At 37.4% G+C, this 26,541-nt stretch overlaps 1 protein-coding gene across 1 annotated transcript; it reads left to right on the top strand.

The window, feature by feature from the left end:
* Positions 1–343: 343 nt before the first annotated feature.
* On the top strand, positions 344–25,437 carry LOC139975705 (cytidine deaminase-like). Its single transcript, XM_071983810.1, has 6 exons — positions 344–529; positions 10,842–10,958; positions 16,680–16,791; positions 17,690–17,747; positions 21,496–21,645; positions 22,414–25,437. The coding sequence occupies exons 1-5, from the start codon at positions 508–510 to the stop codon at positions 21,622–21,624; spliced, it is 438 nt and encodes a 145-aa protein (XP_071839911.1). The 5' UTR covers positions 344–507; the 3' UTR covers positions 21,625–21,645; positions 22,414–25,437.
* The last annotated feature ends 1,104 nt before the right edge of the window (positions 25,438–26,541 follow it).

Consider the following 26,541-nt stretch of genomic DNA (forward strand, 5'->3'; position numbering starts at 1 on the left):
CCTTTTTTAGCTTATTGCATTGCTCTTTAAGGGGAATGCACTCTATCATTCCTCTTTCCCTCCTCTTACCCACCACCAACTCTCTCATCTCTCCTCTTCTCAGCTAAACCAAATCAACATATCGATAAAGATAATCTTGCCACTAAAAATCCACGTTGATGAAAGCATACGACGATATGTGTAAAGTGGAAGAGCGACACACTTTGTTGCTCACTAATGTGTAAAGTGGAAGAGCGCTAAACTTTGTCGCTGACCCTTTTCCCCGCAACGAAAGGAAAGTTTGTTTACAACTGTTGGAGGTGTGTCATGACGTCGCCACGTGACCATAATTTCGTCCAGTCAGTTTTCGGGATGTATAGTAAACACAGTCGAGCCCTTCAGAACATCCGCAAACTCAGCCTAGTAGCTAAGTCGAGTCAAAACGTTGTTATCGATCGAACTAGCTGAAGCAAATTGTCTTCTTCGCTAGATTAGGCTAACCATTACAGCTTTACTCAACTAACCACAATGGAAGACAGCAATATTTCAGGTAGCTAATTTTAAATTTTTAGTATTTTTAATATCAAAACTGTAGTTGTCCGACTCTATTTGAAACCTAACTCGTAAATTTTAGTCAATAGTCAGGATTGTTTTGTCGTCTGGTCCCAGGCTTAGGCCCTACGTTAGACCTACATGTAATTTGTAGCTACAGGCGTAAGTTCCATAGCCCTACTGTACACCTTTAGGCTTTACTTAAATTTAGCCCTAAGGCTGGGACATTGTACTGATACTTAGTGTGTTCGTGCTTGGCGCAATTTTTGGCGACGGTCAGTATTGTACTTTGTAGGCAACATATTATTTTAGTGTCTTGGTCTTGGTCTTGGTGTGGTACTGCACAAATCGCCCCTGATGTGGCTGTTGACGTGCAGTCCTTCGAGTTTTGCTAATGGTGCTGCTGACCAGCATGAACTTGAAGGAGGCAGTGTTTGGTGCTGATTTCAGTTCAGGTGGGAGTGCTTTCCACTGAGGAATGGTGCGAGGATAAAGCGAATATTTATAACAGTTCCTTTGAGCTTGAGGAATTTTATAATTCAAACTGTGACTTGTGAGATTGACGTGTAGTTGGTTTGTCTTTGTCTTCAAGAAGGTTATTTATGTTGCTTGGCATTAGGCCATGAGTCTCTTTATATATGGTAACAAGTCCTGCTTTGATTCTTCTGTTTTCGAGGGTATCCCAATTGAGTTCTTTTAACATGTCTGTGACACTACTAAAGCGACTATAGTCATTTTTGACGAACCTGGCAGCACGTCGCTGAACTTTTTCAAGGATTCTTTGTGGATTTGCTGATGAGGGTCCCAGAATACACTGGCATATATTCCAGTTTGGGTCTAACAAGAGCTTTATAAGCTGTTTCTCTTGCCGATGATGCACAATTCCCAAAATTTCGTTTGATAAGACCAAGGATTTTATTAGCACTATTTACCGACTGGTTGATGTGTTTTGACCAAGTAAGGTCACTTGAAAGCAGTGGCGTAGGAAGGTACTTTTGAGTGGGGGGGCTGAAGACTGATGGCCGGCCTGGGGGAGGGGTCTAAGGGGAGGGGGTGTCCCCCTCCCCTTTGGATTTTTTTGCATTTCCAGGTGGCCTCAGATGCAATTTGGTGCAATATAGCACACTTCAACACCCACTCCATTTTGTAAAGAATTTTGCATTTTCACCTGGCCTTAGATGCAATTTGGTGCTTCAAATGAGATTTTTTTCTCATTTGGAAATGAAAAAGGGGTTTTCTGACTTGCGGAGCGGGGGGGCGGAACGATACTTCCGCCCCCCCATATTTTTCACTGGGGGGCTGGTGCCCCCCCAGCCCCCCGGTTCCTACGCCCTTGCTTGAAAGTTCGACTCCAAGGTACAGTAGGGATGGTGTTTAACCTCAGTCACCCATTGAGTACTCATGATTTGGAATATTCTTCTTGTGAGTCATCCGCATAATGAAGCATTTTGATTTGTTGAATCTCATCTGCCATGCTGACTCCCAGTTACAGAGTGAATTTATGTCTTTTTGAAGATTGTCACAATCACTACAGGAATTTATTTGTCGGTACAGAATTTAATCATCTGCAAACATTCTTACATCAGAAGCGACACAGTCAGGTAGGTTGTTTATGTAGACTAGGAACAGCAGGGGACCCAAAACTGTTCCCTGTGGGACTCCGGAAAATACAGGAGAACTTGTTGATGACTCCCCGTAAATAATGACATTTTGAGTTCTGTTGGATAGAAAATCCTCAATCCTGTAAATTATCTTGCATAGTCTTTCAAAAGTCCTGTACAATCCTGCATATTATCTTGCATAGTCTTTCAAAAGTCCTGTACAATCCTGTATATTATCTTGCATAGTCTTTCAAAAATCCTGTGCAATCCTGTAAATTATCTTGCATAGTCTATCAAAAGTCCTGTACAATCCTGTAAATTATCTTGCATAGTCTTTCAAAAGTCCTGTACAATCCTGTATATTGTCTTGCATAGTCTTTCAAAAGTCCTGTACAATCCAGTATATTATCATGCAAAATCTTTTAATAATCCTGTGCAACCCTGTAAATTGTCTTGTATAGTCTTTTAAAATTCCTGTAAAATCTTGTAAATTTTGTTTGCATAATCTTTTAAAAGTCCTTAACAATCCTGTAAATTGTCTTGCATTGTCTTTTAAAAGTCCTGTACAATCCTGTATATTATCTTGCATAATCTTTTAATAATCCTGCACAATCCTGTAAATTGTCTTGCATACAGTAACTAGTCTTTTAAAACTCCTGTAAAATCTTGTAATTTTTCTTGCATAATCTTTTAAAAGTCCTTTACAATCCTGTAAATTGTCTTGCATTGTCTTTTAAAAGTCCTGTATATTATCTTGCATAACATTTTAGTAATCCTGTACAATCCTGTAAATGATCTTATAGTCTTTTAATAGTCCTGTATGATCCTGTAAATTATCTTGCATAAACTTTAAAAACAATCATGCACAATCCTGTTAATATCCATGTTTATTGACTCCAGAATCCTTTACAATCCTGCAAAATATCTTGCAGAGTCTTTTAAAAATCATGAGTACAATGTAAATATATTTTCGCATATTTCTAGTAAACAACGTAATGGGAAGCCTCTATTAATTAATAGAGGGAGAGAAAATAATAGAGAGATAAATTTCTGTAAATTTCAAAACTCATACATGTACAACAAGAATGAAGGCTGCATGCATACAGTTTGAAGGATTCCTGCATGTATATGAAGGATTCCTGTGTGCATATGTGAAGGATTTTTGTATGCAGGATAAAAGATTCCTGAATGCATATGACCAATTATTTTGTATAAAGGATTCCTACATGTGTATGAAGGATTTCTGCATGTGTATAGACTGAGTGAAGGATTCCTGCATGTGTACGAAGGATTCTTGTACATGTATTAAGGAACCCTGCATGCATATGAAGGACTCGTGTACGTAAATCAAGGAATCCTGCATGCTTATGAAGGATTCCTGTACAAGCATCATGGAATCCTGCATGCATATGAAGGATTCTTGTACGTAAATTTATGAAAGAATCCTGCATGTGTTTGAAGGATTCCAGACTGTGGCTGAAGGATTCCTGCTTGCATGTGAAGGATTCATGTTTGTTAATGAAGAGTTTTTATAGTGAATTCAAGAATCATGTATTTTTGTAAAGGAAAAATTGCTCTACAATGAATAAATCAAGTTTCTAACACTAAGTGGTTTATAGTACAATCTCCATTTGGAAGGAATCCTGTTCCATATACAGGAATCCTATAGGATTCCTGCAGGACTTTTTTGTATGGGTCGTAACAATAGATGATATCTCTAAACAAACTGAACAAAACAGTACTGTCTCCATGGCTTTACTTGATTTCTCTAAAGCTTTTGACAAGGTTCCACACCAACTCCTTTGAGCTAAGCTCTCTGTCTAGACTACTTATGGCATTAATGGAACTCTTCTGGCATGGTTTGCATCTTTCTTCAGCAACTGCACTCAGCAGTGTGTTGTCTGTGACTGTGAAATATCAAATTCTAAACAAGGTTAATCTGGTGTACCCCAAGGCAAATGAATTTTAACCCCTCTAAATTCTGCATTCTCTCAATTTTATTTTCAGTTACAGAGCACCTGTCTACACCCTGTGCAACCAATCCCTAAAAGTTGTTGACTCTCACCCTTACCTTGGGGTTAAAATTGATAGCAAACTTAGATGGGATAAACATATCAATAACATAACCTTTAAAGCAAACCGTGTTCTTGGGCTTCTAAAACGTAACCTCTCAAGCTGTCCCAAAGATGTTAAAACTACAGCATGCAAACCTCTTGTCAGGCCAGTACTCAAATATGCTTTAGTCTGGGACCCCCTTCACCAGTGTGATGTGGATAAAGTTGAAGCTACTGTATTCAGAGAAGAGCAGCCAGATTTTGTATGGCAGACTACTGTACTCTTATAAATCCAGTGTGACAAATATATGCTTGAGGAATTAGATTGGCCCCCTGCTGAAAACAAATAGAACACACGTCTACAAATGCTTTATAAAATCAATAACAATCTTGTATTAATAGATAAAGACAAACTAATCCCAACAAAAAGTGTGAACACAAGAAATAAACATGATCTTAACTTCCAAGTTCCCTACGCTAGAAATTTGCCAATAACACACTCAGTAGCTGGAACAAATCAATCCATTGGAGCCTTATAACAATGTTGAATGATATTCTCTGAGCTTTGATACACGTTTCTGGTGCTTATACTCAGTGTTCGATTTTTTCGGTATCGCATCGCAAAATGCGATCCAAAACGACAAACTTGCGCGACGTTTCCAAATCAGCATCGCACATTGTGCCGATTTGTGCGATACAAATTCCTAGTCAGATTTGGGAGCAAACACTCAAACCTTAACTTACGAACTGTCGATCACAATGAAGAAGTTATAATTTATTGAGTTTATACTCAATGTACAACTTATTCACTTGACCGTATAGCGAAAAAAAAACCTGAAAAAATAATATCCTACCATAGTTAAGTGTAAAGCAAATAGCCTAACCACCTCGGCGGTTACGGATCTCACGTAACTAAAAGGTTCCCTGGCAACGTGCCAAAAAAATGTTAACAAACAGGTGTTACACAGGGGATGAGCTCACAGTTGTTGCGAAGGTACCTGTGCAAATTCGCAGCACATATACCGTGGTACAGTAGTTGGGTATAGGGTTAAACACTGCAGTTGTAAAAATGTACGCATAATGCACGCTATTCATTGTTAGGCAGTCTAGAAACGGGGCTTTGCTGAACGTTGTTTGTTTCATAATATCCGAAGTTTTGTAAGTTGCACTTTTTAAAGATTGAAAGACAGATTAAATCTCTTTTCATTTTATAACATAATATAGCTACTTTAACTTGTCATTTTAAAATTTTCATCAGTTTCGTGACAATTTAAATAAAAAAAGTTGTCAGTATTTTGCATCCTCAACTGCGAATTTTTTCATCGCCAGACATCGCAAAAAATGACAACAATTTTCGGGGGCTTTCGCCCCCAGGATCCCCACGAGGGGTTCTACCCCATGACCCCACCATAGCCCTAAGACGGGCCCCTGGACACCACGCCTTTATGCTCGCACGTTACGCGTGCTAGGCAGGCGAACACCGGCGGGAAATCGGCTGTGTGTTCGCGGGAAATTGAACAAGGTTTTCCAACACTGCTGAACTGTGCAGTTACTGTATGCATCATGTTCAAGGTTTTCACGGAGGCCTTTGAGGAAATGAATGGTTAGTACAGTGTATATATGCTGCACTAATGCTGTGTGTAGGCCAAGGTTCACGAAGGTCATTGGTTATATTTGCGCGCCGTAGACGTGTTTTTAGATGTTACGGAGAATCAGGTTTCCATGGATATTAATAGAAAATGAATCTGAGTTTAACTGACGCTAAAGAAATGGATCGTCTTGGGCAGATTAACAAATCATTGCAAGTATCAATAAGTACAGGTAGCTCTGCTGTTAAAAAGAAAAGTTCAATATCGGTTTGCTGTTATCGGCAATTAGGCAAAATTTTACCGATACCGATATGCTGCCGATATTGCAAATATCGGCCGATACCGATATTGAAAACGATTATCGTAGCAACACTAGTATAAATAATAACAATAAACAAACATTTTCTAGTTAATACATTAATCGCCAACATTTGGTCCGTTTTGTGGTAATTTCAAAACTGCTATTCAATATTGGGGAACTGCTATGCAACAAAAATATTGTATAGCAATTGTCGAAATTTGTTGCTATGCAATTTTTTGGCCATAAGTCAAACACTGCTTATACTTATAGTATGCACGCTTTTGCTATGGTTTTGGCTTTTTTCAAGTCATCAATTATGGCTTTTAAAATGGGAAATCAAGGAAATCAACTTGTAAAAATGATAGATGACAACAACCACAAGTTGAGTCAATGTGATACTTGGTAGGTACATGCACCATGATGTATAGTTGTGCCCAAGTTCTATTGGTTCCCATATCTTGAATATTAATGAGTGGACAGGTGCTTAACAATAAATTCTGTATGTCTGATTTAGATACTCTTGGTATGGTGATGTAACTACATAGTATGTACATGTTCTTTCAAATAACAATTAGGCCGACACTTTTTGGAATCATCTGAGGAAAATTAATTGGGACCCCTAAGCAGGTAAAGTGATAAATCTTGCTCCATTACTTTGGAGATACTTAAAAAAAGAAAACTAGTGGTAGGCATGATAATGCTGATAGTCAACTCTTTCTTTTGTAATCGATTAATCGCATAGCTCTTCTCGCGATTACTCGGTTACAGTTATGAAGTCATCACTGTCATTTTTACATTGCAGATATACAGTCAAAACAAATCTTTCTCCATGGTGCACTGTCTTTATTTGTTCTTTCTTGTCTTAACCTGTTGTTGCTAAATCATGTTAAAACATCTACCAAACAAAACTGTGAACAGCATTCAATCCACAACATTTCTTAAAATCCTTCATAGTAAATCAAATACTTTTGAATGAATATAAACAAGGCTTCTACCACTACTAGCAAACGTGTAAACAATGAATAGATATAACACCTTGTAGATAATAATGTGATGATAAGTATGCAAGAGTTTTCTGTCAAAGGAAGTTCTAGGCTCTAGCCTAGCACAATACAGTATCAGGAACATATGTTGCACATTAAAATTAAACAACACTGCAATAGCACACTGAATAAGACATCTGATAAACGTGAATTGTAAAAATGCTTCCGGGGCGTCGAAGCTGGTAGGCAGGTCTGGCGAACGACGAACCAATATTCATGGCGGAAAAAAAAAGAAAAAAAGTAGGACTAAGAAAAAAAAATTGCAAAATATAAAGAACCAAAATGAAACAAGCAAGTATGCAAAATGTGACTACTCTGGCATGGCAGGGGTCTTGTTTTCAAGCTCGGGAAGTGCCATTTCCTGCAATCTGGGAGGCATTTTTTCAAAATTTTCTCCATTACGCTACGCGCCAACCATGGTGGTGCGTACCGTATTTGACCTACCAAATGTCCCCCCGATAATTATGATAGCTGGCCACACTCTGATCTGCCGTACCAATCCCAAATAGCTTGCGACGCCCCTGTGTTTAAAGAAATGACAAATACTTTGGCAAACATAAAAGACTAATAACTTACGAATTTGTGATTATGCCAACTGATTAAACATTGGTACAGTAGGACTGAATGTTGCACTGCAGAACAATGGTAATACTGACAAATAAATGCATGAATCTAACCCGAGCAGGTGCGAGCCTTTTAACATTGCACAGTGCTAGTGTAACATTGTGAGAACCTGTACTTTTGCGATATTTGCTGACAAACTGCATAGTGTTGTTTTTTATAGGTTAGGCTATTTTTCAAAAGCAGATTATGCGTTGTGCTAGCTTAGTCGAGTAATCACAACTAAGGTTTTGAGCGCTTTTAATAGAACTTCCAGTCACGACTACTGGCCATTAATCAATTACGTCTATCAGCTCTAGCATATGATCCACCTGAAGGGGAGTTTCAGTAACCCAAAGCTGGTTCTATATCCACCAAACCCATGTACAGCTCTTCTACAGTGTGCAAACGGCAATATTAGTAACTCTTAATTTGGCTACATATTTTCAGGCAAACAAATAATTCGCTGTTCAAATGCCATTGCCAGAACGTGTCCATATTTTAGACATTTCTAACAGATGTCTGCTAGTGTAGGGGAAATGTCATCCCCCTCTCCCCTCCATTACACAGGTAATGACATCCGAAAGTTTGTTCCGATCTATGGTAAATCTCCAGCAAATTTATGCAAGGAGTCCCTTATGTCCCTGAAATTTGAATCTAAGAAAATTTATCCCCCTTGCCATTCTGCCCCAAAAAAAATTCATCTCTTGTCATTTAGGAATGGTTCCAAAAGTTTGTGGTAACTAAAAAAATACTGAGCTTAGTAGTTTTTGGCATGTACAGTAGTCAGGCACTGCAATGTGACATTAAGCCACATCAATATTGTACCAAACTTGTTAACTTGACCTAAAACTGCTAGATATTTCCAAACCTATTTTTACTGGATGTTCTTCCAGAGTTTCTTACTGTAGTGAGTCCTCATTAAATTAAAGGGAGTGATTGAACAGGGATTAAATTAAGAGATCTACTCTATGTGTATACTGTATGAATGATTACAGCCATTTTGGTTGTATCTAATCAGTGAGTTAGTTCTGTTTAAAGGTCACCAGTTAATGGTCCCATATCTTTAGTATGCTGTAATTTGCTTAAATTGTTTTGAGGAAAACTACTGAACTCACTGACCTGGTTCTGAATCTCCAAACTACTTATGAAGTATGAGTGTGAATGACTATTATTTGACTTCCTAGCATATTTGGGGTCAATACTGATGACTCATAAAACATTGTCATGATTTCTTCTTTTGTCTTTCTCTATTGTCAAACCTTTTGACATTTGTGCCCCCAACTTCCATCAATTACCTGTATCAGTACAAGTTTAGAGAACAAAAGTAAACAGATTGTGCTTCCAGGTAGAGCCCCTGTTGTAACCCATACAGTACTTCTTCCTCCCCATCTCCCCCCCCCCCCTTTCCTCCCACAATGACCCAGCTTTATTACCAACTGTGAGATTCCACTTATTGAGCTAAAACAGGTCTTGTTGGACACCAACGTCAACCTTGTTGCAGCCAATTTCTCCTTTATTGTAATTGCTCAGTCAATTAATTCTTTTGAGAGGAAACTGAATGCAGAACTTGCAAGCAATTACTTGTACTGTAAAGGTACATTTCTATCCTTCCCACCTTAATCTGTTTGTTTCTCATATTGATCCGTTTCTTTCTCATGTTAATCTCTTCTTTTTCATGTTAATCTCTTCTATCTCATGTTTATCTACTTTTTTTATGTAAATCTGTTTCTTTCTCATGTTAATCTGTTCTCTGTTTTGTTCAATAATGCATTCCTCACTCTTCTCTATCTATCCCTTTCTCAAGTTCTCTTTTTCCTTTTCTTTCCTCTCTTTTTCTCAGTTTTCTTCTGCCCTGTCTCTTTCTAGTCTATAATCTGTCAATTATCTTTGTTGAATTGAAATCTTCTTCTCCATATTGCCTCTGTATGGTGATGGTCGCCATATGTAGCTCATTATAATAGTAATTCTGTGTCCTTCATTTTATGCTATACTGTAGTGTGTGTTATGTTTTCTTCTTTATGATAATACGAGAAACAAATTTGAATCGAATTGAAGTTCAAGCTTGCAATGGACTCTTCAGTGTACGTATTGTAACTAACACTGAGGAACCTTCTGTTGCTGTTACAATTTGAGAGGGACTCTTCAGTGTACGTTTTGTAACTAACACTGAAGACCCTACTGTTGCTTGTACAATTTGAGAGGGTCAGGTGACTCTTGTTAGTGCTTGTTTTAATTCTGTCTCATATTCTACATCGTACATGTTTGGTGTTAAAATTATTGACGTGTTGGAAACTTCCCTAATGATGCAATAACCAATACGATGATTGCGTAACTCACAAGTGAACTGGACTTTCCAAAAGCTTTAAAAAATTATGCCATAAAAATCTTTCTATGATATGGCTGTGTGTATATTTGGTAATCATTGCAGTGAGAGTTGCATCACAGCTTGAACCAAATTAATAGAATGTTGCAACAGCCAATGACTAGACCTGAAGGACATACCTGAAGGACATTCTTGTTTTCCTGGAAGCAATAATAGATCAGTTTTTATATCAAACAGTCAAAGTCAATATGAAATAGATAACCACCCAACTATGTAAACCTACAGTACTGGGCATCATTTCGGGGAGTTTCAGTACAAAAGACTTAAAGGGTATCGTGTAACCTCCTGCATCTAGATGTGTGAGGGCAGGGTTATGGGTGGTGGCAAGGTGTTATTGGGGAAAGGGGGTTGGATGGGCACCAAGTTTTCACCCTGAATTATCAATGTATACCCTTTCTTTAAAGTTCCCTCATCATCACCTACCCCAAGCCACTTCTTTGTCACAGAAATGTATGACAGGATAAAGCTTTATGATTAATTTAATTAAAGGTCGAGCTATAAAGTTGTATTAATGACCTGTACAGTATGCACATCCTGCTATGAACCATATTCAGTGAATTCCTAATATTGTAAGTTATAGATAGTAAGTCTTCCATTTATAGATGTCTCTCACTTTCTGTTGCAGTAAATAAATTTGAATAAAATTCAATATTTGATAGTTTTTTCTATTTCTTTAGACGTACAGTAAATGTAATGAAATTATTATTACTATTTTTTTTAAAAATTTTTATTCCAGATAAAATCAGAGAGATGATGGCAAAGAGTGTTGAGGCTAAGTCACATGCATACTCTCCTTACAGTCATTTCAGAGTGGGTGCTGCTTTGCTGACCGATGATGGACAAATTATTGAAGGTAAACACCATTGGTATGTAGCTGTACTTCCAACAGACCTATAAATTGTGGCCCCCCCACCCACTCAACCACCGACCCACCCAACACCCCCATCTCACACACATAGCTGAGTGGGTGCTGCTTTACTGACTGATGATGGACAAATAATTCAAGGTAAACACCATCCATTGATATGTAGCTGCATTCACAACAGACCTATAAATTGTGCCCCCGCCCCTACTAAACCAAACACCGACCCACCCAACCACCCTCAACACACACACATAGCTAAGGTTTCTCCTTCCCTGAACAGTCCCCAGCCTTTCAAAAAGGGTGTGGTCACAGTCACTGTGGTGTGATCTGTTGTGAAATATGTTGTGTAAGTATCTGGGGCTAGTACCATACTGTTAAAGTGTTCAGTATTAAACACAGTTTTACTCAGAGATTGTTATTGTAGTGGCTGGTGCAGGTTGATACTGTGGTTTCAACAACTAGCAGCAGGTGGAGGCCCCTTATATAATAGATGGTTGTTCTTCACCAATTATGCCTGTCATCACCTCAGACAGTGATACTATTTTCAGCTGAGACAAAGTAGGAGAGCTGGGAGGGGGGTTGCATACATGGGAACCAATATCATGAACTACCATTATGTCCAAGTAGGTTTATTAGGGACAGAACTAAATTCAGCGCTAAACGAACAGTTGCTATCTCTTCGTAATAGGTCAGAACAGATTCTGGAGGTTCCTTCCAAGTGCCTCTTACTACTGTACAAGTGACTTTTACAAGATTCTCATACTGTACTCTCTGAAAAGGATCAAAATCCTTGGTTCAGTTTCCAACTTTTACAAGCGTCTGTCAATTGCTGTGATTTTCATTTACTTCTGGCAGTTCTAAATACAGTATGCAAATTTTCCAAAATCACTTAATGTTCCAGTCTGTACTCGAGTTTGATGGAAAGTCTCAACTGATAATTTACGTCATGTGGTTAAAGGCATTGAAGACTCGCCCCAAACTGTGTGCCGTGCTCTGAAAAAGTTAACTTTCAGTTGCTTGCAAATGACGTTTTCTTCTTGTCGCTACAAAATGCAGACAGTAATGAAATGTGATACCTTGTTATCTTTATCTAGACCTGAGATGTCCTCGCTGCTACAGTATGTACACTGTGTTGTGGGTATTGACTGCACACTAGTGTCTCATTACCGACGGTAGCAAGCTGTGTGTGTATTTTCTGGGATCGATGGTGGTGTCTAACACTTCTGTTACACCTCATTCGAAACTAGGTCGAATACCAGCATGAGGCGTTTCTTTGTGTGAGTCTTCACACCCTTCAATACATACCAAACTATGGGACTTTTTTTGTGCTATTTTGGGATATGAAATTAGTCTGACATGGTTGCTAAGTGTATAGTTATTAGAACTTTGTCAATAGCATTTACTTGTAACCACCGATCCATAGCAGCTGTGACCACTGTTATTTACATTGTGTTTAGTCTATTGTGTTAGCCTAGTTTAGATTTACTGTAGCTATGCTTCTGTCCCATGTTTTCTTTATTTTACACCAATGAACCAAAAGTGGTATAAAATATTGCTTCTGTAAGTAATTTGTCCACATAAAAGATTTCTTTTTCAAGTACTTTGTCCATGACATCCTTACACACTGTAACAATGGAATATAGTTACTTTTCAGAAAATGCAGTGTAAATAGAACTGCTGTGTAAATATGACAAAGAGAGGAAAGAGGACTATCTATATATCATGTTGCTATAGAACATGATATATTCTTAAATTATTATTGAAACCATAGATACAGAAGATATATTTATGCCATCACCGCAAGATCAGTTTTATTAACGCGGGTCCAAGACCATGCAACCCTCTACTACGTTCACTGGTATATATTTACATATACACACATATGTATATAACAGTACCACAGCATAGTTAACTTTTAGCCAGCAACCTGTACAGCTGTACAGTTGGCAGAAAATATTATGGAAAAGTATGCCACCTTTTCTATCTGGTTTAGGGCCAAACTGCGAGAGATTTAAAACAATCTTACCTGGTAGGCATTTGTCAATGTGCAGCTATTTGGCCAGCAATGCATACCAGCATCTTATTTTAGTAAGTCCTGTGGATGCTATCAGTATACCCTGATATACTGTACCCTGAGATAAGACACTTTGTTGCATTTTGCATCTAGGGGCAGGGGGAGGGTGTTGTATACTTAGTTTGTGTCACTGTAGGTGCATGACCAAGCCATGTTAAATTCTTGCATAATTATAAAAGGGGATCAATCTCTATAATATTAGTTATGTCTTTAGTTAAGAGATCTTTGTAATTAAATTATTTGGTTGGTCCTACAGTCAGTAGATCAAGAGTAAAGAACCATCTACAACATCACAACAAAACTGTTGGTCTCTTCTGGAATATTTATGCATTGCATCGTTTCTATTCAAGTAAGCCGTACTGTTCAGTATCGAATTGAATCAATTCCAAATTGTAGGATTTTAGAGGATTAAAGGACATTATAAGTTATGTTTTCAGGTATCATGGTACAGGGCTGTCCTTGCCATTTACATGTGTGTATCATCATCATGTATCATATATTGTAATAATTACACACAAGCACTTTCTGCATTAATTAATATTGTACATGTATCCATGCATGTTGTCTATATTCTAATGTATGTAAAATGTAAATGCAACATATGTCTGATTTTATTCCTTGTTGCTATATATATATTATTACAACCTATCATTATTTCCTTATTCCGGTATGTTATTTTAGTATAGTTGTTAACTATATATAAATATTCCTGTTGTTGTTGTTACAAGTATATTGACTATCAATTTAGCTGTGCAGTTGCATTAGTCCTTTACACTAGTAACATTGACACTGTAAACTGTCAAAGGTGTTCTTTGATCTCGCACCACCATACATATCTCTTGTGTAATTAACGATAACGAGATCTGAACTGTCAGTGATTTATTAAATTTAGATTTAATGAACCTACCGTCACAGTAGCTGCCTTGAACATATGACCTGAAATAGTCAGAATTTAGTTATTTTAATTATTGGTTCATTTTTTTTTCTTTTTTTTTCCTTGGTATTAAAGTGCATCTGTATTTTCATCTTATGATAGCATGTAATTCAAAGGTCTTAAACATTGTCATACTTAATTGTCGACGGTACTTGAAGTCTACTTTGGTTGTTCTTTATCATATCCCATCGCATTGAGGAGTTTCAAGTCAGACAAGATATACGTCTCAATAGGGCAAGTACTTGAAAGGATTGTGCTCGGTAAAGTGATTCAGTTGTACAGTACTTAGATCTATGGAAAGCCACCAATAATCATCATAGGTCAATGTGATCTCCTGTATATATGCTTGTCGTAACAACATCATCAAACAGTATTGATATGAAAGAATATTAACATCCGGGGGCAAATATCACAGTCAGGGTAACGACCTGTTAAGGATTTTGTATGGTTGTCCCTTAGACAACCAGGTCTTTATACATTTTTTTTTTTTGGTCTTTGATTTGATAGTCTTAAGAATAGAGCCGTGGCAAAAAAGACACAGGACTACCAATATGTACACTGTAGGAGAACTGTGTGTAGGGTTGGTGCAGAATAGATCACCAGCTTTGAGCTTCCCTTCGGTTGGATGATAGGCCTACAGTACCACTATATTTTTTGGTCTATTCTCTTTCGAAAGTGACAAAGGGAGTACCAATTTATCATTTTACCTATTCAGTCAGAGTATTTAGTCATGTCCAATGCAATTTTCTGAATTTGATGCAAACAGCTACAGTAAGTACTCCCCTGGACGACCACAACAGCTGCTATTGGTTGAACGAACAGAAATTTGTTGTCATCTCACGAGGACGACCGGACTACCGTTAGATGTTCGCCTTGTCAGTTTGAAAATACTGTACATTCACTAAGAAACAAGACTAGAGACACATTGTAGAAAGGCATAATATTTATGAAATCATCAAGCAAGTCAAATTTTTAATGGTCTTAAAGAGTGTGAAGACTCGCGCAAAAAGAAACGTTTCATGCTGGTAATCTGACCTAGTTTCTAATGAGGTGTAACAGAAGTGTTAGACACCACCATCGATCCCAGAAAAAACATACACAGCTTGCTACCATCTGTGATTAGACACTAGTGTACAGTCAGTACATAGAGCTGCGGTCAATACCCACAGCGCAGTGTATAAACGATATAGCGATGGACATCTCAGGTCCAGCTAAAGATAACAAGGTATTACATTTCATTACTGTCTGCATTTTGTAGTGACAAGAGAAACACTTCACTTGCAAGCAACTGAAATTTAACTTTTTAAAGATGGCGGCATGCTGTTTGGGGCGAGTCATCAATTTGATGCTTTGAAAAGTCTCCACGCAGATTATCATGAACATGCAGTGCTTTACATCGGCACCATGTTTCGCGCACAGCTGCTTTCAGTTTAAACATTGTTTCCACTGTACACAAGTAAACCTATTAGGGTACATGAAGACACAACAAGAATCTGAGAGGTCTTCTACAGTGAAGTCAGCACTAATTTCATTTGACATGTCAATTGACAAAATATATGGCAGCCCTCCTCTGATATGAAATGTAAACCACTATAGCTGATAGCTCCCAAATGGAGAAAGATTTCCAGTAAAAATGCTAGGGTGAGTTGTTCCATCCTCAAAAAGGTCTCATCATGTTATCTAGATGATTGCTTCTCCTTTAATCTTGAACCTGATGTGCAACACTTTCTCGTCTATTAGGGGGTATGAATACTTAATTTCAAAAACCATTTGCTTGGATAAGGGAAATTTTCCTCTTTTTATTAACATTTGTTTGATCACCTTGACTATACAGTAGCTACATGCACCCACCCCCCCCCCCCCACTATCCAAACGGCATTTGGTCCTGCCACTTACTGATATTTTGAAATATTTATTAATCAGTAAAAATATTATGCTACAAGTGTATATTTTGAATATATGTATGCTCATTCCAGGTTGGCTTAGTAATTGGATATCACTAACACAATTCAACTTAACAGATATTAGTTGCATTGGATATTAATATATTGCATGCGTCCACATGTCACTGTGCTTTGCATCCAACGCTAAACCATATATCAGCTAATCAAAGGCATAGTATTTATTCAGCAGGGGGTGTACAGTCTCTTGACAATAGCAAAGGATCACTTAATGGTTTGTTTGTTTGAGATATAAACTACTAAATTTAGTTATGCATTGTATTAAAGGCCCAAGCCTTATTGACCGAGCATAGTTCATATATATGCTATAAGATGACACACACTAAAATTGAAACAGGTGGTTAAATATATAGTATTTAAATGGCTTTTGTTTGTCAACAGAGTCTATGTTAAACAAACATGCATTGTACTTCCAACAGTCAATTTGAAGGGAAAAAATAGCCAGGCTCACCAGGTGTTGTAAAGTATTGCAAATTTTTTAGTGCGCCTTCCATATACACCAGCTCTGTATAGTTAATATCTTGATATTTACAACCAATTTTTTTCCATTGCAAGGTATCATAAAAAATAAGTGTCCAATCAATTAACTGGGTCTGAGTCAATTAAGTTGCGTTGAAACCAATACTCCTTTAAATTTGAAATATTGCATGGACATGAAAAGTAACCAACTGTACAGTACTGTATTAAACCAGCAAGTTATTTCTACTCACTAATTGGTTTTAATTTTGGCATCTTTACAGGTTGCAATGTTGAAAATGCAAGCTACAGCCTGGGCGTTTGTGCAGAAAGATGTGCAATTTTCAAGGCTGTGAGTGATGGGCACAGTAATTTCAAAGCCATTGCAGTCAACTCGTAAGTATTCCTTAATTTACCGAAAAGACATACCGTATTGCATTTGAATATCAAATGCAATAGTCTGGATCGGACATGTCAAGTTTGGTCTCAAAACAGCGTTTAGGCATCATTCATGATCATCTACACAAAACAAAAGATGTCAATTAAAGGGAGTGAAGAGTTGCGCACAAGGAAACGTCTCATGCCGGTAATCTGACCTAGTTTTGAATGAGGTGTAACAGAAGTGTTAGACACCACCATCGATCCCATAAAATATACATAGCTTGCTACCGTATGTAATTAGACACTAGTGTACAGTCAATACATACAGCTAGGGTCAATACCCACAACACAGTGTATGCAGCATGGACATCTCAGGTCTAGATAAATGAAAACAATGTATCACGTTTCATTACTGTCTGCATTTTGTAGTGTTCAATGAATCATTAATACACATTTTGTGTCATGTTTGGTTTTGATAATAATCGTTAACCAATGCAGTCATGATGGCGTGTGTCTGTGACGCCCGGCTTGTAAACATGATAATTCAAGAAACGAACCATGGATACTTTCATACTTCATATACTGATGCATCATATTGAGAACCCTGTTGTTTTCTGTGGAGGTCAAAGGCCATCTGAGGTCACCAGAGGTTAAAAAAACCGACATCCTAGCTTGTAACAGAAACACGATATCTCAAGTTAGAAAGCTCTTGTTTAATTCAATTAAATGGGTACAAACTGGTCCAAAGGTATATAATATTGTGTGGCTCAGAGAATGAGATTTAACTTACCAGTAACTTTTCCTGGATTACATGAGATACAACTCTACATGGAACTAAATATCAAAACTCAATTTAATTATCAATGCACTATCTGTAATTGACTTGTTGTTTTTTTTGTTTTTCCATTTCAAGAGATATCAAAGATGAGTTCACTTCACCTTGTGGTGCCTGCAGACAAGTTATATATGAGGTATTGTATGCTCTTTGGGCTTTTAGCATGATCATGCACACTATGAACTCCAGGTAGTTTGGTTTTCATGCCCAGGTTCTTTCCTGGGCGACTTTTTCTTAAAAAGTGTGTATAGTAATACATCTTTGTTCGATCTTTGGTAAGCGTAGGATTAAGCGTAAACAACACATACTTCTGAAAAAGCTTTGGAAAGAAATTTTTGACTAGATTGAGATTTTCAAACCAGCTCCGTCAGGGTTACAAGCCCTGTGCCTCTACCTACTGATGTATCCAACCCTTAGTCGGTGGCTATCCCTATATAACCTGGCCACACCAGGGCTGCCAGTAACAAGCCATGGTACCTACCACACCCATTTCATTTCTATACAATTAAAAAGCAATTGATCTGAAATGAGACAAACATACTGTATATGTTTGCACTACCTGCCTGTTTTGTTGATAGCTTTCGTTGTGCTTGGTTGTCCTCCGAAAACTTTACCTGACTTCTTTTTCACTAAATTACTACTCATAATAGGACTGAAATTGATAATACTAATAAACACACTGTCAGCTTTCTTGATTAATTTGTTACCTCATGCAGATAATCAGAAGAAGACACAAAACCCAGCCATCATTATTGGTGTATGTCACATGTGAGGGGGAGGGGGTGGGGGGAGGGGATAATGACCATGAAACCACTTGTCCAATTTGCTATGAAACATCTCATTCCATTTGGGAGGTATCACAGATTTAATGTTCCTATCACACACAAGGCTGCAGACTTGATCAAGTCTAACTATGACATCATCGAGCCACATGTGCCTCACGTTTTTCTTTGTTCCTTATTAACTATTACAATGTGGGTTTTCCATATGCTGAAACATTACTACTGTACCGTACTGTACCTCTTAGCAAGACCTATAATGATGACATAGGTTTTAGTGTTATAAACACTGTTAACATATTCTACTTTGAAATATGAAAATAGAAACAAAGAAAATTTAAAAGTATTCAGTTGCTAGTGACAACATGACATCCTGGCTACATATAATGAAGCTTCCAGACATGACCTTTAAACTCGGTTGTCCCAAACAGAGGAGGTTTTTCTTACCTGTTTGGGGTAGTTATTCTTCTCAAGGATCTCTGTCATTTATACCAAAGTTTGTGGTCGGATTTGTGTCCCTTCGATGCCCATTCAACTTTAGAATTTCTCTCTAGGACATTAAATTGAATTCCTTCTATAAAGCATTTCTCTCTAGGACATTAAATTGAATTCCTTCTATAAAGCATGCTAAAAGTATCTAACACCTTGTCTTCATTATTTAAATTAAAGCTAAGACATGTCAAGCTAATGCAAATTATGGTTGATGAAACCGTATAAATAAGTAAGAAATATTTTGACAAATTTCACAAACCCAATTAAAAAATCTGTTTTAATAGTAGCTCTTATTCGACGACCTTCTTTGGTTTCCCTAAATTTATTCCAAATGTCATAATTTTCTTTGCACATTTTCTGACCTTCTAGCTGTTATTGTTTTACCACAAACAGCTGGCAGCTTACTTGAAATTATTCATGCAATGGATTTGGTTGAAGGAGTCAGTGATGATATAAACTGCTGGTAGTGTGTGTACAAGGGTTGCTCAGCTTTACCATGTAATAAGTCACACAAAGTTGTGTGGCCTTGATTATGCAGTAGTAAGTAGAGTTATATATAACCTGAACAGGTTCTTAAAGTCAAACTAGCGAGCAAGGTATCACCACAAAAAATCTGAGTTCAATGTCAAAATAATGACATAGGAAGCTATCATAAAGAGGGTAGCAGCAGGGGGTAGGAAGCTTCCAAAATCTGGGGGGGGGGGGCACAACATCAGAGGGGCACTTTCTCATTCCACAACCACCACTCGTTATGCTATAAACCGATACACACTGGCCATATCACTTAAATATATATGATTTGTGCTTATGCTATCAATACTATTTATTGAGATTGTTTATTGTTAACCCTGCTACAAAAAGATATGGGATGCCATTTTAAAAAAGGGTCATTCCATATCAAATCACCAGATTTTGGGGTATGTTGTAGTTCGACATTTTTGAAAAATTCCCAAATTTATTGCATGAGTGGACCACCATAAAGTAAGCATATTCTGAAAATTTCAGTTGCATTGCTTTACAATTGGCCGATTTATCACACTTTGAAATTCCCCAATTTGTCGCCACCATGGCAATTTGGCATTTTCTTGACTTTTGAGGTCTCATTTCTCAGCAATTACACATTCTACTACCTTTCTATTACAGATGCCTATAGAGTCTAACCCATAGAACAGGAAAATAAAAAATTAGGCTACAAAAATATTGTCTTGTGGAGTTAGGTCAACTTAAAAGTGTCAAAATATTTAATTTTTGTACTTTTCACTAAAAAATGTGCTATTTTTAGTGATGAATTGCTCCTAAACCATTGCTTCAGGGTACTTGATTCTTTCAGAGGTTATTATGTCTAGTACAAATATTACAAAATAATGATTACAATGCTTTCCTAGACTATGTCTGCAAGTTGTGCAACTCTAAAGTTGCTATTTCATGCTGCGATTCAGCATGAGGGTAGGGGTTTTGATGCCAATTTTTTACCAAAGAAACCATGTTATAGGTGTCAGGGCTTATACTTTATTGATAAGTATAAAGTTCTTACACATTAACAAATTTCAGGGTTCTAGCTGTTCTCAATATTAATTTATGAAGTTGTTAAGTTGCTCTGATGTACAAAAGAGGTCGTTTTTGACGGCCAATAACTCAAAACGCGTCAAATTAAAAAAAATTGATAATTTTTTCTGGAAGAGATATAGTACCACCCTGTTTGTACAAAAAATTTCAGGAGGGTGTTTTGCCTTATTTTGAAATGAAAAATCCTCAAATTCAATTCATCACTAAAAAAAACTCCACAAGACAATATTTTTGTAGCCTAATTTTTTATATTCCTGTTCTATGGGATAGACTCTTTAGGCATCTGTATTAGCAAGGTAGTAGAATGTTCAATTGCTGAGAAATGAGATCTCAAAAGTCAAGAAAATGCCAAAATGCCATGGTGGCGACAAATTGCGGAATTTCAAAGTGTGATAAATCGGCCAATTGTAAAGCAATGCAACTGAAATTTTCAGAATATGCTTATTTTATGGTGGTCCAATCATACAATAAATTTGGGAATTTTTGGAAAGGGTGCAGCAACAGCCATCTGTGATTTGACACGGAATGATGCAAAAGCATGTACAGATTAAAAATAAATAATTAAAATTACAAGCTTAAGATATCCGAAAAACAGTTCTTGATCAAAGGGGCACATTTGCTAAGTTAGAAAAAAGTGGGGGGCACGTGCCCCCCTGGCTCCTACCCCTGGATAGCAGATAGCTGGTGGTGGTTTGGCATTGTTTGCTATTTATAATATATGCAATATTGTGTCATACTGAAAGTTTAAGTCATCAGGAAAACTCACCCTCAAGTTTTAAAAAAGTTTCCAAAATTATGTTCTGGGAAGTTTTCTCGTCAGACATTACAGAGAACAAGATTGGACAATCAGATTTTCTCAGACAAGAAAATACTTTGAGAATTGCTTATTACTTTTAAATGGTTTAATTGGTAAGCTAGTATTTCCACTTCTCTTGACCTCCTCTCCTATCCCTTCCCATAACCCCCCCCCCTTCCCCACCTCTTCCTTTTATCATTTTGCTTTAATAGGTCATTTGAAAAACAACATTTTTTTTTCTTGATTTTCAGTTTGGCAAAGATATTGACGTCTACCTAGTAAAGCCTGACATGACCTATAAGATGGTTCCAATCAAGACCCTGCTCCCTCTTGGGTTCCACGGCGAGTGTCTCAACATGAAGAAAATTTTGACCGATTAAACAGAAAATAAAAGAATTCCAGTAAGGCATTTCACACAACTGCAATAAATACTTGAATTTAACATTGGACAGGGTTTGTTAACATTTTCAGGAATTGTTATTGCAATACTAGAGTCTAAGGAGTGAAATATCTGATTAAATGCTGCTAGTATGTAAAAACAAAATTCCACAGGTAGCATAAACATGAAGTGATCATCATAGTCAGACAAAAAAAAAGCAATAAAACCAAGGATGAAAAGTTCGGGTCACAGACTATGTCCCCCCCCCCCCAACCATCATAACATACCAATGAATCCACTAACATCCCTAAGTAAATAATGCCATGATCCATTTTCTAAATCTCAACAGTGCCCCCTGACGTACAATCAGCCACTTACGGACAGTTCTCCTTACTTTATCAAAGGAAAAGTAAACAGCGAAAGCTGGGGGAAAAACTAAATCCTAGTGTGACACTTGTTGTTGCATGAGTATGGTTTCTAAACATCAACAGAAGTATAGAATAGATAATGCCATATGCCCTTTAGTTTACATTTTGGCTCCCCTGATCCACGTAGCTGTGGAAAGTGGAATGTTGATTTTAGTTTCACTCTTGAAAGCTGTTAATCTGCTAACAGTGTACTACATTAGGAGCGTGATCAGGCTGTTTTCCATCCATAGGACAAAGGCATATTAATCATCATCGAAATGTGAACTTTTGCCTAAGTAAACCCCCCTCTAACTAATCCCCCTCCTCCCTTCACTTGAATTAACAGGAGATAAATATCTAAGTTTTTTATTTTCCTATTTTAGGTAAATCGTGACATATGGCCTTCTGAAGTTGTGCACCAAGAGTGGATTGAACGATTGGCTTTGCAGCATCTACTGGCCTTGCTCCCTAAGAACGCATTATTCCATCTATTCCATCCAAATGGTTCCTCTTCTTGGTTTGCCAGGGCCCAGTGCCCTCCTCCCTCATACTTCTTCTACTGGTCACTTTACCCGACCTTCTTACTCGTATGTGCCTTGCCGATTGGCCGAGTTATTGATCAGCATCCAATTGTAACATGTTGATGTCTAACTGACATCACCTGATGTTAAAGTTAATATAATGGTAACTGAAAGTCCCTCTTCAGTTGTCTATTACATTTTTCCTATAATGAGATGAAATTACTTTTAGATACTGAAATGTATATTTTGTGATATTCAAAAACTTTTTAAATTTCTTGTCCCCTACATTTATTATTCTTGTATCTGAGACAGGAAACTACACCAATCATGTACCTTAGCGTAATCGCAACTAAATCATTTCTTTCATAATATTTGAATCTGTGATTACACAAGCAAGCATGTGGAATTTGCTACAACATTTAAGAATATTCAGAGGTATCATTCCAGTTTAGGTACCCCAAAAAATTGTTTTGCTGGTTTAAATTTGATTGCTGCATATATTGAAGATTTTTGGTATGAAATCACTTTGAAGGTTTTATTATTTATTTATTTTTATCATGTTTTATCCAGTTAGACAAGAAAGTTAAGACAAAAGAATCTAACTGAAGAAATAGAGTGATAAGAAGTTTTTGAGATGAGTTACAAGATTTATAAATGAATCTCTTTCATAGTTTTGTCTGAAGATTATTTTGAATTCTTATGTAGAACTTTTTGATCTTATTTTATGAATGTAATTTTAGCAAAATGTAAACACAGACCTTATATGTGTACAGATAAATTTAATTGGTATGTCAGTGGGAAGAACTTGGAACTTAATGTTGGAGTTGAATCGCTCCTATCTATTTCAAAATGTTAAATTTGAAAAGATGGGGAAACAGTTTAAGATTAAGATACAAGCTTCAATGCACTTTTCTTCAACTGAGTTTGTTCTGTGACTTTCATTTATTTATTGTATTTTAATATTTTGATTAACTATCTTTTTCTCACCTTGTTTGTTTTTTGGTTGTTGCTATTTAAAGAATACAATCCTCATTGAAACATGTATTAATTTTAAAAGCAAAAATTGACAGAAGAGAGGGACATACAAGGGTGGGGGATGGGTCAGTTGGGGGAGGGGGAAGCTTTAGTAGCCCCCTACATTGACTGCAGGATTTGTTCCATTCCCTTTGAATAACTGTGTACAAAGAAAAATATATTTCCTGCAAAAGAAGATATCCTATTTTTCTGAAATTTGTTTGATAAAAGTTTACTGCCCAAATTTGGATTTGCTCCCTTTACTTTCTAGACAAGAAACCAAGGGCGTAGGAACCGGGGGGCTGGGGGGCGCCAGCCCCCCCCCAGTGAAAAATATGGGGGGCGAAAGTATCCCCCCCTGCTTCGCAAGTCAGAAAACCCCTTTTTCATTTCCAAATGAGAAAAAAAAAATCTCATTTGGAACCCTAAAATTGCATCTAAGGCCAGGTGAAAATGCAAAATTATATACAATTTGGAGTGGGTGGGTTGAAGTGTGCTATATTGCACCAAATTGCATCTGAGGCCACCTGGAAATGCAAAATGGAGGGGGACACCCCCTCCTAAGGGGAGGGGGTCTCCCCCTCCCCTTAGACCCCTCCCCCAGGCCGGCCATCAATCTTCAGCCCCCTCACTCAAAAGTACCTTCCTACGCCACTGCAAGAAACATACAGGAAAAGATGCGAGACTAATAAAAGAATTAAGTTATATATAGTCCAGCCTGAAAAATCATGAAGAAGAAATTTATTGGAGATGGGAAGAAGTACAGGGACATATTATATTGCAAGGTTTAAAGTTCATTGAAATTTGGCTCAATACCTCTGTATTCGTTAGGCTCATTAAATATGTCAAATGCCATGTTCATTACGACTCAGGGGACACTTAGTATAATTAAATTAAAGGTAAATAATTAAAGTTGCGACCTGCAGTCCAGTTAATTAAAGCATCAAGTTAAGTTGAAAACTAGTACTTTTAGCGACCCTGTTGGCCCAGTTGCTGCTTTGTTATTTTATTTGGTTTGGTTTTGGTTTATATCTAATTTACATGTTGTTCTTCTGCAGTCTCCCACAAAAGGCAAAACAAGACAGTTACAATTATTTTTGTAATTATAACTAAACTAGTCTTGTTTTGCGTGTGTATAGTACGTTGTGTAGAAATTGTTTGCCTCAGATGAGATCCTTTGGAGGAAGTCAATGTCGGATATACTTTTTAACTGTTTAGGTGGTTGTACATAATTATTTATTTAAGTTAAAAAAAACGGTATATTGCGACTTTGAAATGCTTCAAAAGCATTATAGATTTGCGTAAATCTATAGAAGACCATTTCACGGCAGGATTATAGGTCATGTGACCCTGCTACAGATGTAAACACGTCACAAAACATGAAACTCCATCAACTGCTTGTATTAAAGCTGTTAATGCCATTACTGTGTAGAAGTTTCTTATAGTGTAGTGTGCTGTTTTGTTTTGCCTCTAGGCTATGGCAGTAGCTGTAAATATGTATGTATTTTAGATCCGCCTGCAAGCAGGAACTCGCAAGCTGACCGAAGTCAGTCTCTTACATTCATATTTAACGTCCATGATTATGAATTGTCAATTGTCAACAACTCTGTAACTGGGCGACATACATTAATCTTGGAGTGACTCGAACTCGGGACCTTATGATTGGAAGGCACCGGTGTTAACCACTGAGCTAACACTCCACTGTACCTTGACTGTAAGTACCTTGACTGTTCAGAATGCACTGGGCATGGAGAACCGGAGAAGGATGGAACCATTTCTGTGAAGTTGGAAACCATTGCAAAGTCATTAGTATAGTGATGTTAAATATGATACATTAAATATGCTTCAGTCTAATAAATGTTCATTCATGCATGTTCAAATTTTAACCAATCTTTCTTTTAACACCCTATATTTTGGGAGGCTCATGACCCCCCCCCCCTCCTCCCCATCTCCCATCGATATTTTGGGGGGGAATGCTTCAGTCAGGAGACATTTATCATTCCGCAGGGAAAGAATTATCGGCCACTGCTATGGCTATTTCAACCTCACACAAAAATAATCCTGAGTATGAAGCTTAACTTTGTGTATAGGCCAGAGCTAATTTATAGACGTACCGTAAGTCACGTAATGTATAGTCTCAATATGCCTCATAATGAACCATTTGAAATCTAAATTTTCAAGTCATTTATGGTGGAGGAACTTCAAATCCCACTACATGGGAGTCGCCTTCAAAATACCCAAGGTTAACACCCGCCCCTTTATGGAATCCTCCATTTGCCCTTCCGTTATGCATCAACTACCTAAAACCCCCAGTCTTTGAAATTATGTGCATGCCACTGCTGGGCATATACATTCATAAAAGATTAAATCAGACACATTTTTCATTGTTTTGTTGGATCTCGTTTAATTAAAGTATTGTTAATTATTTTTAAATATAACTGACACTGTCCATCATGTAGGCCTAGACACCATATATAAAGTTTTTAAGTTTAAACTAAACATCTCATGTATTATGGCCCAGTTCTTTTTGGCCCAGTATTATGGCCCAGTTCCTTTTATCCGTTTACCTTTCCTCTTTGTAAAAACATTTTCTGGTGACAAACAGTATGAAACATATCTTGAAGAGAAAGATATTCCACACATCTAGCTGAAACACTCATCTTTAAAACAGTTGGGAATCTGACCTCCCGAATCGACCGTTATTACGTAACCGGAAGTGTCAAAACACACGACATGGCACGAAAATACGCCGAGCAGTTCCGTTCCGCTGCTGGAAAATTGCGTGTTACGGTGTTACATGCTCAGTGTGCTATCGAGAACTTTCATTTATGGATGTAGTGTTGCCTGAAAAACCTCGGCAATTGTTCGGAAGTTTTCGTTGAAGTTCGTCGCTTCATCGGCTTTGAGCAGGCAGTTCTTCGGCGATACAGAATGCAAGATGGTGGTGATGAGCATTAACGCACTGTAAGGGGTTCC

This window comes from Apostichopus japonicus, chromosome 11 (genome assembly GCF_037975245.1).
Source record: "Apostichopus japonicus isolate 1M-3 chromosome 11, ASM3797524v1, whole genome shotgun sequence".
NCBI lineage: Eukaryota > Metazoa > Echinodermata > Holothuroidea > Aspidochirotida > Stichopodidae > Apostichopus > Apostichopus japonicus.